At 34.1% G+C, this 14282-nt stretch overlaps 2 protein-coding genes and 1 pseudogene across 3 annotated transcripts; all 3 read right to left on the bottom strand.

Annotated features, from left to right (window-relative positions):
- Positions 1-355: 355 nt before the first annotated feature.
- Positions 356-1453, bottom strand: LOC8269305 (annotated as a pseudogene).
- Positions 1454-2552: 1099 nt separating this feature from the next.
- Positions 2553-5985, bottom strand: LOC8269306 (CASP-like protein 4A1). The gene is made up of 3 exons (XM_002517289.4): positions 4954-5985; positions 4686-4818; positions 2553-3217 (listed from the first exon to the last, which is right to left on the bottom strand). The coding sequence occupies exons 1-3, from the start codon at positions 5691-5693 to the stop codon at positions 3023-3025; spliced, it is 1068 nt and encodes a 355-aa protein (XP_002517335.1). The 5' UTR covers positions 5694-5985; the 3' UTR covers positions 2553-3022.
- A 797-nt stretch (positions 5986-6782) lies between these two features.
- Positions 6783-13023, bottom strand: LOC8269307 (protein farnesyltransferase subunit beta). Of its 2 annotated transcripts, XM_048374223.1 has the most exons (14): positions 12676-13022; positions 12515-12601; positions 11982-12087; positions 11548-11583; positions 10989-11071; positions 10843-10896; positions 10473-10524; positions 9792-9856; positions 8460-8516; positions 8232-8304; positions 7987-8073; positions 7745-7910; positions 7520-7587; positions 6783-7220 (listed from the first exon to the last, which is right to left on the bottom strand). In XM_048374223.1, exons 1-14 carry the CDS (start codon positions 12804-12806, stop codon positions 6972-6974), a joined length of 1314 nt encoding a protein of 437 aa, XP_048230180.1. In that variant the 5' UTR covers positions 12807-13022; the 3' UTR covers positions 6783-6971. The 2 variants fall into 2 exon arrangements, with proteins under 2 accessions (XP_048230180.1, XP_048230181.1); XM_048374224.1 differs by lacking the exon at positions 12515-12601 and having other exon boundaries at positions 12676-13023.
- Between the last annotated feature and the right edge of the window lie 1259 nt (positions 13024-14282).

Raw genomic sequence — 14282 nt, 5'->3', positions numbered from 1 at the left:
ATTTATTTACTTATTGATAAAGTTTCCCTTCTTCATGGGATGGGATGCATGACAACTAGCTACTATTACAGTAGCTCTGTTAGATTCAATATGGGAGAAAGCCTCCCCTATTTTTGGAAATGGGAATGGACCTTTAGGATCAATCACTTCCTTAATCTTCCCACTTTCCAATTAAGGATTGAGTTTTTGCAGAACTGAGCCATCAGAAGTAACTCCAAAGATGAATGCTGTAGGAATTATTGCTCCTGTTATTGCCACTGTACTTCCACCATCTTTTACTGCCCTTTCATACTCCCCTGTTTTAAATTTTTGCACTTGTATTGGTCCTTTTAGATGTTGTACTATAATCCCATCATAAAAACTATATAAATAAATAATATTTAAATTTAGCGTATGAATATATTTTCACACATCTATGTTCATAATAATTTCTCACGAAAATTAATATATGTAACTTGTAATGTGTTACCAAAACCAGTAATGGAACTTAGAACCATACCAACTGTATCAAATACTACATCAAACTTCTCTTCCAGGACTCAAAGTATTCATGGGTATAATCAATAGCCAAATCTGCTCCCAAAGCTCTTCAACTACTCCAGCTTTCCTGTGGTAGAGGTGGCAGCAAATTTGGATGCACCAAAAACATTCTTTGCTAGCTGTCTCAAACCAAAATGGGAAAGAAAAAAAAAAATCAATGGGATTAAGAACTAAAAGTTTATTAGAATCTATTGATCATGTTTTGGAAGAATAGCTAGAACATGCATACCTGAATTACAAGGCTGCCGACTCCACCAGCACCTCCTAAAACAAGAAGTGATTTGCCAGTGTAGGATCCAGCTTTTTCAAGGCCTTAATAGGCAGTCTCAATGGCTAAGGGCAGGCTAACAGCTTCATCAAAATTCAGATTCTTGGGCTTAAGAGCCAATAGCTCCTTCTCTTCAGCAGCAATGTACTCAGCTAAAGAGCTATTTTTGCTTTGGTTCCATAGCATTCTCATCAATATTTTCATATACTTCATCTCCTCCTTCATTTGATTGCCCACTTTCATTACCAATCCAGCAACATCATACCCTGCGACAGTCTGCAGAAAAGCAAAAAGTAGTAAATACAGATTCTAGAATCTTCCCTTCTTTTTGTTTTTTTTTTTTTCTTATTTGGCTCCAAATGGGGCTCAAACTCGTACAGTTACAATCCGAGAGTCTCCGATACTAATAATTAAGCTCAAACTCATCGGTGAACATTCTTTTAATGCAACAGAAACTGCGTAAAGATTTCTTGCAGGTAGAGGAGTTTCAGTGTCTTTTAGCATTCCAAGCATCAACTGGATTAAGGGCAGCAGCAACAACCTTGATCAGCACCTGATCCTATTTCACTTCAGGGACTGAAACTTCAGTATCAAATTTCAAGACACTGACAGCATTTTAGAAGCAACGGGAGCACTTGAAACCATTTCCGTTACGGTGGCTAAATCGAGGCTCTTTCTGGGGCGCTCAGGAGTCTTTTCTACTCTTGCTTTAAGTGAAGAGAATTGTTGCAATAACTAGCTATATATATATATATATATGAGATGAGGCCTGAGGTGGTTGTAAGTTTCTTTTTTGGATCAATTTTGGAACTTCTGTATCTATATATAAAGACAATATTTAGCTCTATGGTCATGGTGAACAATTTTTGGTTTAATGAATGACTTTGATCTGTAGCAAATGCAATTAAGAACCAGTTTGAAGGTTCTACCTTCTAGCCATTCTGTAATTGGGATAATTTGTGATGGCAACAAGTAAAAACTGATAACTTCTCAACATACATTCGTCTAAACTTTGTTTACATCCTCCCTTAATAATTATTTGCTAGTATTAGCAGTTGTTTAATCCCATAACCAATGATAAGATTCAGTAATGGGTCCAAACTGCATTGTGTTAGTAGCTGAATTAGAGCAAAGTTGCCATCCACCATTCACGCTTGCTTCGATAAACTGTAAATCCCATTTCTGAGCAGAATCACATGATGTCAAATGAACTTGAATTCGGAACGTGGTAGCTCAAAAACTTGAACAAGCAAAATCTCACCAGCTCAGATTTAGACCGTTGAAAAATGAGGTCGATCTTGATTCACTAATGTGGAAAGAGAAAAAATATACAGGCTCAATCCATTTTACTAAAACTCTGTGTTAAGGAGTTACTTGGCTCCTTTCCAACTACACAATTAAGAGCCAAAAAAATTGTCTCAAATTTCTAGCTGCCATTGCACAGAGATGCTGGTTATAGATGGTTAAGGAATGCTACTAATTTGCACAAGTATGTCAAAAGATCATTAGGTAGATGATTTGTTGTTACTACCATTATGCTACAGCCAGTTTTTGCTCTAAAATTAAGAGCAAAGGTATAGAAAATGAATGTCTCAACTAACATTATGTAGAGAAGTCATCTTTTATTAGCCAATAAATTGGAATGTCTTGCTTATCATATTTACTTCATTGTTTTCTCATACTACATCTATATATTAGATTGCATGCCATTAACTAATTTTGACAGGAAAATATAGCCCAAAACTTCAAGAAAATGGCATCAGCCGAAGCTACAATATGAAGCTTATGAAATCAACAACTATTAGCAACAGCTATTGGCTTCTTCTTGCGTAACAAATTACAACTAATAGCCTTTTGTTCCCCCACCCTCATCCAAAAAGAATATGTTAATATACAATGAAACACTAATAAACAGAAAGTTGAACCCGCAAACTGATTAACAGAGAATTGCTCGAACAAAATTATAGTTCTCCAAGCATTTGATCATTCACTCGGTCCAAATCCCGCACCCAACCACGGTTCCATCTTATCACAAGGAGCAACAATCAATGCTAAAAATCTTTAAAATTGCAACCATGCAAGGTATTGTAGCATCCATGGTGTAAGGGAAATACAAGTTTTTCTGTACATACTTTAGAATGATTCCAATGCGCTAAGACAACTTTCCCCTATCTATCATAAATTACTGTATGTGTTCCAAGTTGACATGATAAACTAAGTAGATTTTGGGGTGAATTGGATTTGACCAGATAGAAGAGAGCATAATGCAAAGGCCACAAATGCTAGAAAGGACAATACCACAGATGATCTTGCCATTGACGGGAACTTGTCTTTACCCCAATTGGATTCCCAGTCCTCAACTCGGAAAGCAGCCGATGAAGAAGCCGATAAGAGAAGATATGTCAATATCTGCAATGTCAAATAAGCAGCCCAGAGTTCCGCATCGATTAATCAGCATTATGAGATTGGAAATAAAGTAATGAAAGTGCAAAACATGCATTCTGGCCCTTTTTGTCTCTCCCTCTCTTCTTCGATTGCAGAGCTTCAAAAGTTAAGAGTGAAGGATTCAACTCTGCAAGCTATTTGAGGAACGACAGGGAAGAGAATCTAGAGATGTAATGCTCATTGCATATTAGACATTAAACTACAGAGATTCATGCTCATCCACCTTTGCACAATCATTTAGTTCTTTTATTTATATAATCAGGGATAGGAATAGTCTCAGCGTTAAAGCTACCAATGGGCTTCAGGACACGGCAAATGGAGTGTTGTGTTGCCTGTATGCCCGTCATAGCCTGCCAGGGATGGCAAACTATGCTTGACAGTGTGACTCTACTACATCCAAACACATACTCCAAGATCTGTTCTTCTTAAGGTGTCAATGGGTAAGGAACTGAGTCATGGAATGTTTAAACAGAAAGAACTTATCCAACAGAAGAGTGTAGCAATTAGTATAAATGTTTAGAGGCAAGAATCTTCTCTTTGAAGAATTTCTATCAAAAATGAAAACATGAGGAATTTCAATCAGCAGGCTCTTTGCCTGTCTTATCTCTTTAGCAAACTCTCCTTTCAGCACACTTTCTTTCTTGAAACAGAAGTTCTAAAATTCACATATATGCTACAAAAGAGAGGCACCAAAATTTCATCATAAGAAATACAATTGGAAATAATTCCATAACAAGGTCAGAATCAGGAAAATCCACTCCATTTGCAGACAGGAAATGTATGGAACAACTATGCCTATTTGAAGATACAGAAAAATGTTAAATAGCAAGATTAGGGACACGCCACATAAATTTGCAAAGAGTGGTCCTACTCCCCACTGGTTTTACTACTTAACTAATCACACAAGTGCTAGAAAATGGATCAATAAGAATGTTTTCTCTCTTTGTATTCAAGCCACTTTGTTATATCTTCTATGTTCGCATTTTAGTGAATCAGTGAAAGATAGCTTTATTCCTCACTTTACTTTAGTCACATCCAAATTGCTTGCACATTTAGCCATCTTATCACCGCAAACTTCAATACTTGGCCACCTAAAGTAGAGACTCAGAAAGTAAAAAGAAGCAGCGTAGGAAAAAGAAAGATAGATAGGTACAAAAAATAAAAGAGTCCAAGAATCTCCAGGAACCATACAACAGAAGGTCCCAACAGATTCTAACTTAAGCAACTCAAATGTGGGCGCAATGACCCACGCAAAAACCTATATGGATTAGCAAGGATGACATGATCCAATAATAGAGATTCATCCACCGTCCATGGCCCCCTTTGTGGTCCCTAAAATTGCTCCAAATTTAGTGCGACGTAACGTGGGGCCTTAAGGTTAGGTAGAGCAGCAATTAGTAAAATAGTGACACCAGGGGGGTGGGGAACTTGCCTGATCCAGAGAGAAATCCAGTAAACACCGGAGGTTTGCTTTGTCAAATCTTCCGGTGACCAAAGAGTAGGCAAGACTATATGCTTGCAGCCCAGAGTACACAAAAGCAATAATAGTAACTGACATACAGTACCTGTAACCAAGAAGTGCAAAAATAAATCAAATCTAATGCTGATATTACAAATTAAATGATATCTAACACCAAAAATGGTAAAACACTAAAGCATCATTTTGTTAGGTCTATAAAACATCAAGACTTGAAACAAACCTGAACTCTCTATAGCGATAGAAAGAGTCAATTGCCCAACCTTGGTTCTTGTCAGCAGCCATAATAGAGAAAGAAGCTAAGCAAAATAAAAACCCAAAAACTCTACAACCAAGTAAAGCTCTTCTCTTTAAAATCTCTTTCTTTCTCCCAAGAAATGGTCTTTTCTTCTTAAGCGGATCTTCTTGATCTTCGGTTTTAGACCCAATCTTGGAAACAGGAACAGCAGCTGCTGGTGCTGGTGGTGGGGATGGGGGCTTAGCCGCCGGTTTGATATCAGGTGATGATGGTGAGTATACATAGGAATGAGAGACTTGATCTGGTTGAGATGTGGATTGGTAAGTTGTTGTTTCTTGGTAGTTGAGTTCTTCTGGTGGAGATGAGGATTGGTAAGTTGTTGTTTCTTGGTAGTTGAGTGCTTCTGGTGGAGAAAAGACATAGCCATAAGAGGTGTGAGAGGAGGAATAGGTGGAGTCTAGTGGTGGAGAATCAAATGGTTGTTGCTGTTGCTGTAAAGGTGGTTCAGGAGGTGGTTTTAGCGGTGGGGATGAAGAGGTCATGGTGAGTGTTGGATTTGAGATGGTGTGATCGTGTAGTTCTTGTTTTTCTTTTTCTTGTTGGTTTTCTTCTGGTTGTTTTTGTTGTGGTTCTTGTTCTTGAATGCATTGTTGCTGTGTAAGGTCACTTTCATTACTGTGTATGTGTGGCTGTTGCTCTTGCTGCTCATTTTCTTGGTTATTCATTGCTGTTTTTCCGATTTGGGTTTCAATGGTTTAAACTGACTTCAGTGAGAGAGGGAGATTTGGCGAAGAGATGAAAGTTTGAAGGATGAAGGTAAAGGGCGGTGCGTTGTTAATGGAAACTATCAGTGCTCTGTTCTACTGGCCAACCCTTGAAACTTGACCTTGAATAGTAGAATTCTGTCAGTGGCATAGAATTATACCCTGTCAAATTCTTGTGTTGATCAGAATATTGGCTAAAGTTAACTCAATTTTTTCTTTTTAAATAAATAAACCTTAAACTTCTAAAGTTGTTAAAAAGCTTCGTTTTTATCTTTATTTTCAATGATAAAAAAGGTTCAGGGACTTGAGATGTTTAAATAGTAAAATAGAAGCCATTCTCTCACAAAAGTTTGGAGACTTTGATATTTTCAGATAGTCAGACCTAAAAGGCCTAATCACGTTAAAGTTTAAATATTTGCGTGTTTATGCAATTTCGGCTTTTTCTTTTTATAGTAGTGGCTCGAGTTATCCAATTACCCCCTTAATGACGTGGTACGTAATATGATGAAGAAGTAGTAGAAGAAAATATTTGGTGTTTCTGAGAAAGGACTAAAAGCTTTTCTGTATTTTCATAAAATGAATGAAAAATATCACACTCACTTAAGAACTGCTAGTTTTTGTTTGAACTCTTTTCTTATTTTACTTTAAGATTATATTTTGAATTATTTTTCTATTTTACTTTTAAATCTATGTTGCAAAATTGTAAATAATGCGTTTTTTCAAAACACGTTCATATGAATTTTAATTAAAAAAATGACATTTAGTACAAAATTTTAACCATTTGTTTTCTAAACTTTATTTCTTGAATTGCAATTAAATGAATAATCCAAGAATGAGGGAGATGAAAGATTATTATGATGATTTTACATGCTTATGTGAAAAAATTATCAAATATTATAATTAAAAGAGAAAGAAAAAGAAACTTTATAGAAAAATCAAAATAATATTTAAATTACTTTTAATAATATAACGAATATGTGGAGTAATTTGACTAAGAAAGTTAATTCAGGGCGATTGAACTTTTGGTCAGGAGGCAAATTGACACTGAAGTCAAGAGTTAAGATACGCATTTAAACCATTCATTCTCACATACTTCTCATCCATTTCCACAACATAGCCAGATAAATCCATAAAAATGGTCAACATTTAACCATCCATTGTACATACAATACTGGTATGTGATAGATAAAACTTTCAGTAGATTAGGCTCAAGTTGCATCACATCACCTTAAACTAACTCTAATAACTTGAGCTTTGGCTGGAAAAGAACTCATGAGCTCCATCATATTGCTTTGAGACCACATTGTATAGAGGATGGATGGGTTCCAAAAGATTGGAGTATGGACCCAGCACAGCTCTTGGCAGAGGCGGAGAATTCTCGTCCTTAGACCAGCTATATTGACATACTGAGAGCCCACTTAGACAATAACACGTGTGATAATAATCCCTAGCCTTCCCAGGTTTGTCTCTAAATCCACCCTCCTGTTCCTGCATACATTATGCAGGAATATAATTTAAATGCTGTGCAAATTTTCTAAATAACAAGCAAACAAGTCTAATAAGAACACTTTTACTCTTCAAGTAGCATAGCTTTTTTGCTCTCTGCTCATTAGAATTCATTTTTACTGGTAAACCAAACTAAGGCTACACACTTGTCCTAAAGCCACAATCAGAAAAACAGGTGGTCAAGGATATAACAACCATTAATACCATATTATGTGCTTTAATTTCTCTTTCTTTTTTCTTATTTGATTATCATTGGATAGAAGTAACTTTCAAAGTTATACCTGTGAGCATAGAATAATGTACTGCTGCAAGGCCGAACTATGAAAAAGAGGTACAGTTACTCCATGACCTATGGAGAAGGCACCACAGATATGTAAAGTGACAAAATGAGAAAGCCGCTCTGATGTACATTAGAAAGTCTACAAAATTTGCAAAATGATCAAAAGCAAACTTCCATAGTAGAATAAAATGCGAATAACACCCTAACTGTTTTAAAATGAACTTACCTCCCTGCTTAAAATGGCCAGGTTCATCCACGTCCGTTGAATCTCCATCTGTACCTTCGTCTTCAGAACTGCTCTCTGTAGCACAATGTCCTGCTTCGGCATCAGAAAATGCTGCATGTTCACCACCAATTGATCGCAATCTTTGTAATAGTGCAAACACGCCTCCCTGATCAATTCCTTTGTTAGTACAAATAGTAAATCAGAAGCAACAATAGTTATTATAAATAAGCTATAAATATCACCTGCCAGAAGGAGTAACAACCATCAACCAACTTGTTTGTTCTCCCCTGAAATCCACATTCCACTCCTTGTCGAAATACCACCCAATTCTAATACAATATTCAACAATCAAAATTCTCTTATGAGAAACTTATGAAAACATCACAAATCAATAACTGGATCTAAGGTTATTCCAACAAATTAAAGAAAGAGAACAGTAATGGAACCAAACAATTAACTGCTATGAACTATCAATGAAATTTCTTACAATTAAACTGGAGAGGTCCAAACGATTGACCTCATTGATCAGAATCATAGTAGCCAATCCACAAAAGGTATATCTGATGACCAAATAATCAAATATGTTAAGGGAGTTCCCTCAGGAAAAGACAAAGCCAGATTCATTAAAGTACACATGGACATGCGTCTCTCTTAAAGGAGATAACCACTCAAGGAAGAGGAAGAGAGGAAGGGTGACAAGCATGCAGAAACATACCCACCATGAGCTTCAGAACCAGGCTCTCCTGCAATGCCTCCTTCATAAGTTTGACAGCTGCAATGGGTGTCAGACATAAAGACTTTTAGTTGCCTACATATCAGGCAACACATAACAAAGCAAATGTAACATCTTAACAATAGGAAAATATATAAAACACGGTAACTGATCAGAATACAGACTAACTTTAAAGCCATGCATATCCAAGTTGCAGGAATCCTCATTGGTACATGATATTGTCACTTGGTAATGGAAAAAATATAAAATAAGAATTCCACCCATCTCTTCCTTTTATATAGAAAGTAGAAGCCTTGCATCACAAGATTTCGTATTTGCAGATCGTGCAACAAGAGCTATGGCAACAGATATTCCTCGTGTAGTATTTGTCAATGGCCATGTTCCTCTGAAACAGTACTTCAGCAGTTCCCTTTTTTTATATAGTTTTACATCTACAATATCCCTTTGTGTAGACTGATCTTTCAACAGTTCAACCAAAATAATAATGTTAGACATCACTAGTCTACACTTCATGAGCACGTCATGCTAGAACCAACAATCATAGCCAAGAGCTGCAGGCGGTCTTGCGGAATGACATTACAGAAAAACTCATCAATTCAAATCTCAGAGATATGAAGCCAACAGCACTTGTCCCAAGTTCCACCCTTCCCCAATTGCCACCCAGGTGGATGACAAGCTGACTGAAAATTGGCCCATAAGCATTTTAACCCAAGATAAACCTTCAATTAATTTTGCCACTGCAGGGCCAAGCTAAAAAATCAAGAGTAAATCCTTAAAATGGTACTCCCACTCAGTAGCCTCTGCTCCCTTTAAGAAATAAAAGCTAACAATTTTGTAAGGAATACGGCAGAAGAATCCAAAACCCAAAACAGAGAGGCTCACGACTGAAAACAAATTCATGACCAAATGGGAAGTATCCTCACAAAGGGAAACAGAGGGCAAGAGGTATCATGAGAAAAAACAAAAAGTAAACAGTCATGCACTTTCAGATTCTATAGACACAATCAAGGCAGTTTTGAGAAAACATAAAGGCAATATGTGCAAACAGACTCTATAAGCAAAAACAAATTTACTGCAAATGAGACACATTGGCTGTTAGGTTTAAATGTTTCCATAAATTCTTGATAAAGGTTCCACAATCAACTTTGAAAATGCATTTCAGATAGTATGACAACACAAACAAGTACGCCATGCAAACATATGACATGAGCATGGTTCACTGCATGCATCAAAAAGTGGACCACTAATGGAAGAGAAATAAACAGGTATACTTCCACAGATAAAGGTAAAAAATTTTAAAGAAAAAACAATAACCTTAATATGTAATTACCAACATCCCTAACCAGCTCATCGTCCAAAATGTTGAGAATATTTGCAACCTGGTTGAAGCAGAATAGCATATTGAAAGTTAAGCAACAGTACAAAAGGTAAAATATAATAAATCTGAAATTTGAGAGAAAGAGAGATGCAATGAGAGAGCTTATGAGCGGAACCACTAAAAGTTCATAAATGTATATATGCTGTAATGTCGATTCCAGCTACTGTGCAAATACACTCCATTGCCACTCGCCAACTTATGCAAGTATAACAGACATGATAACCGACTAATTGGTAAAATTACTCCCAAAATCCTGTCTCAAGCAGGATACTCAAAATGATTTTGCAGCATCAAAAAGGAGCAAGAAGTCAATCAGTTACAAGCTTTAGAAGATTGGTATAACTTTAGAAGAACATACGAGAATCAGAATGTTCACACGTTGGAGATGAACAGAAAGCATGATAGGCGACCTTTTTCAAGTAATTACATGAAGTAAATACTACCATAGATGTTAAACTGTGTACTTTTAACTCTGTCAAACTTCACTACCTTCAGGCTACAGCAGACTCTGTTACAAGTAAAACTATCAACGCATCTGAGGAGCACTATTCGTATGAGAAGCAATTTATCACATGTGCATAACATTCTTAGAAAAAAACTAGAAACAAATGACATACTGAAATGGCTGTATAACAAGCGCGGACATCAATTTCTCCGGCATCATGCATCCTGTAGGAAAAGGACAAGGAAGATTCAGAACTAGACATAACCATATAATCACAATTCTTATGACAAGCATATTATATGGAAATCAAAAAAAGCTAAAGTCACATGGAGATCAGAGCAACTTGTGAGATCTGTGAATAACAATTCAGATCAACACAAAAGTGCAATGTGGAACATCGAGAAGAACAAAAATATATAATGGTGACATTTTAACATATGAAGTTCCCTGCCCTTAAAAATCAGCAGTATGCACGCATATATACATATTGTATATGTTCAAAGGCAATTTCTTGTTGAAACTGCAGAAGGATGGAGTCATACCGGAATGGCCCGCTTGGATCTTTCATTCGCCGCAAAAATGTGTACAATTTACCTCTGAAATAAACAGTAAAATCAATTTTGAAAGGCATAAATTACATTAATGCATAAATTGAAGAAATTCCTTGGAAGCATAAAAAACTGACCACCTATTAATAGATGATAATGCTCTAGGTCCACCCAAAGTAACAAGAGAATTAACAGCAGCATAGGTTGTTGCAAGATGAGGCAACTGAAACAGAAAAAAAAAAAACAGAAGTTAATGTTGACAGGATATCTAGAAATCCTTCAGATCTGTACAAGAATTCCTGATACAAGGAATAATCGCTAGTAAATTGATATCAAATTAAGAAGACTGCTAAAAGAAAGATAGCCAACATTCATCAAGACATTAAAAGTGTCTAAGATAGTGCCAAACAACCTGGCATGTCTACAGTTTGTCTATATTTCTCAGGAAACAAGTGCAGATAAAGTAAATAATGGAAGTCACAGGGGACATAACTATGTACCAGAGTACAGAGAGGTTGCTAGATCTGTTATACTATTTTTCAAAGTTTAGAAGGCAGAAGCAGGTGAGAGCAGAGGAAAGAGCAGATCTCATGGCTCAAGCTTTGGTAAGCTTATTGCACAGAAAACTATAACAAAATAACGGAAATATCAAAAAATATAACAAGATGTGAGTCATCTTGCCAAACATTAAACACTTGCCTGTCCAGGTCCACCACCAAATCCGCCATTTGGATCCTGCACACAACAAACCACAAAATCACAGTAAATTAATCCTCAATACTCTGTGCAGTAAATGAAGTCCCAAAAAGAGAAAGAGGCTTTAATTAGACAATACCATTTATACAACTGAAATAGATATGTTCAGCCCCATAAAAGTAACTTTTAAGTTCAAATATGCAAGTAGTGATTCTCAATAGTCTTTAAATGCTTTTAATCCATATAGAAATGCAACTGTCTAAAAGTACTCTTATATACACATTGAAACAATTGCACTGGAAAGATGCTATGCATGCAAAATATTTTAGTGCAGATAAATAATTATGTGTTACCAAATATTTAAACAGCCAAATTTGAGAATTTGATGATAGTACTCAGTAGAGTAAATTCAAAAAAAGTCAATTCAAATTCCATACCTGGCAACGATTAAGAAAGTCAATGGCATTGTTTTCCAGTTCATAATCGATAGACTCACCCAATAAAGCAATTGAGTGCAGGATCCAGTAGCAAAGCCAAGGCCGACTGCACCAAGAATTGAAAATAAAACTCAATTTTGGCACATGAATAATTTTTGGTTATTTACATGTGAAAAGAAAAAAGGTAAAGAACTCATAATGTCTCAAAACAGCATTTTTCTCGAAATAAACCTTCCTAAATTCAACTAGCTAGCATAAAATTATACACAGAATATGAGAAATATCTTCTGTAAGTTTTATGTATTAATTGCATCATAACCTGTGCTATGCTTATACAATCATGATCTGTAACCACTCGATTTCAGCAGACAGGCCAAAAAAATGAAAAAACCGGATCCAACAATTCATTTTCTACAGATAATAAACAATTAAAACACATATTTTATTAAAACACATATTCTCAATTAAAATAAGATAAATTGCTTTTAGAAACAAAATTAAAACAAAACAAAAAAGTGAATAGAGAGACACACTTAGCATCCAATACACAGAAAGAAGAACTTAGTTGTTTCAGTCCTCTTGTTAGGTATTCCATGTGCTTATCACGTTGAAGCTCTAACCTATAACAAAAATCGAATTGAATTAAATTTCATCTAAATAAACATCAAAATAAATAAAAATTATTGATTATTACATTAGGGTTTGGGCCTTGTGAGGAATATTAGCGAAGATATCGTAGATCTGAAACACTTGGTCTTGAACTATCCATTGCTCGTGTTGACTCGCAGTTGCTCGACGCCGACTCGATGATTCCACACAGTCCATTTTTTTATTTCCGCTTGCTCACTGCTTCGACTCCGATTCTATTACTCGCTGCTCACTCTGCCTTGATATAACCACAAAAAAAGAAAATCAAAACGGCGCCAAAATTTTGTAATTACATAATATTCAACTGTGATTTTTTGGTTACAGCGTCATAAATTTTATTTTCAATAAATCTTCTTTTTTCCTTTTAGAAAATAAATCTTCGAAATTAGAATTTCTTTCAAAATTCTTCTTAGGTGTTGATTATTAACTCTTCCCAAAGAAAATGTATGATTATTAACATTAAAATAGTAAAATAAATAGAATTAAGATTTCAATATCCGATTATATTTTTATTTATTTATAGTTTTATTAAAAATATATAGAATTAAGATTTTAATATTCGATTATATTTTTATTTATTTATAATTTTACTATTTTTAACGTGTTTAAAAAGTCTTTTCTCGTTATTTGTAAAAAGTAATTTTGTCAAGCATGTTTAACCAATAGATATTAATGTATTATCGTCGTATGAGACGGGTAGAATATAGTTATGGTATTAATATTATGGTCTTTCTTTTATTCTTCTAATATGGATTAGGAATATCAATAATTAGAATATCAGTCTATTTAAAGATATTTGAATTTAATTTAATTAAAAATATTATATATAATATATATATTTGAATTTATTTAATTTTTTTTATTTTTTAAGTCTATCCAAACTTAAATATAAATATTCAAATTCAATTAAAATTATTTAAATTAAATAAAAATTTAGATAAATAGCGGATACCAAATTAAATGTGTATTCGTTTATCGCACTCGTTTACAATAATTAAATTTTAAAATATATTTATAAAGATTAATACAAACAAAAAAATATAACATATAACCTAATAAAATTTAAGTATTTAGTATATTAGTACAGTTTAAAAAATCTAATATAATATTTAAAATAATAATAATATAATTTAATTTAATATAATCGAATTCAGATAGCAGATACATACAAATTTAAATTTAAATTTGATACACGAATAATAGAATTAAATTTGAAATACATATTTTAAATTTATTTATTATTATCTAAATATGTCATTATTATTATGATTAAGTTAAATTGAATACCCAAATAACCTACGGTTGCCATCTAACAGTGTTACTTCAAAAAAAATTATTTAGAATTTTAATTAAAATTAGCAATATATTAAATATAGAAAAATAATATTTATAAAAATAAGAAGTTATTTCACTTGAGCCAAAATGTATATTTATCTTCTTGAATTTTGATGTTTAGTCACTTTTTATTATATAATTTTATAGCCACTTGAATTTATTTTATTGTACTGTTTTAATATTTTTTAATAGTGTCTTTATTCACAATATTACATGTATTGTATGAAAATATTTAAATATTTTTTAAAAAATATAATTCATATGTATATTAAATTGAATTGAAAGCTAAAAGTGATTAAATATTAAAAAATAAAATTT

Source organism: Ricinus communis, chromosome 5 (genome assembly GCF_019578655.1).
Source record: "Ricinus communis isolate WT05 ecotype wild-type chromosome 5, ASM1957865v1, whole genome shotgun sequence".
Classification (NCBI taxonomy): Eukaryota; Viridiplantae; Streptophyta; class Magnoliopsida; order Malpighiales; family Euphorbiaceae; genus Ricinus; species Ricinus communis.
The sequence above is the reverse complement of the archived record's forward strand: the minus strand, read 5'-3'. Positions and strand labels throughout refer to the sequence as shown.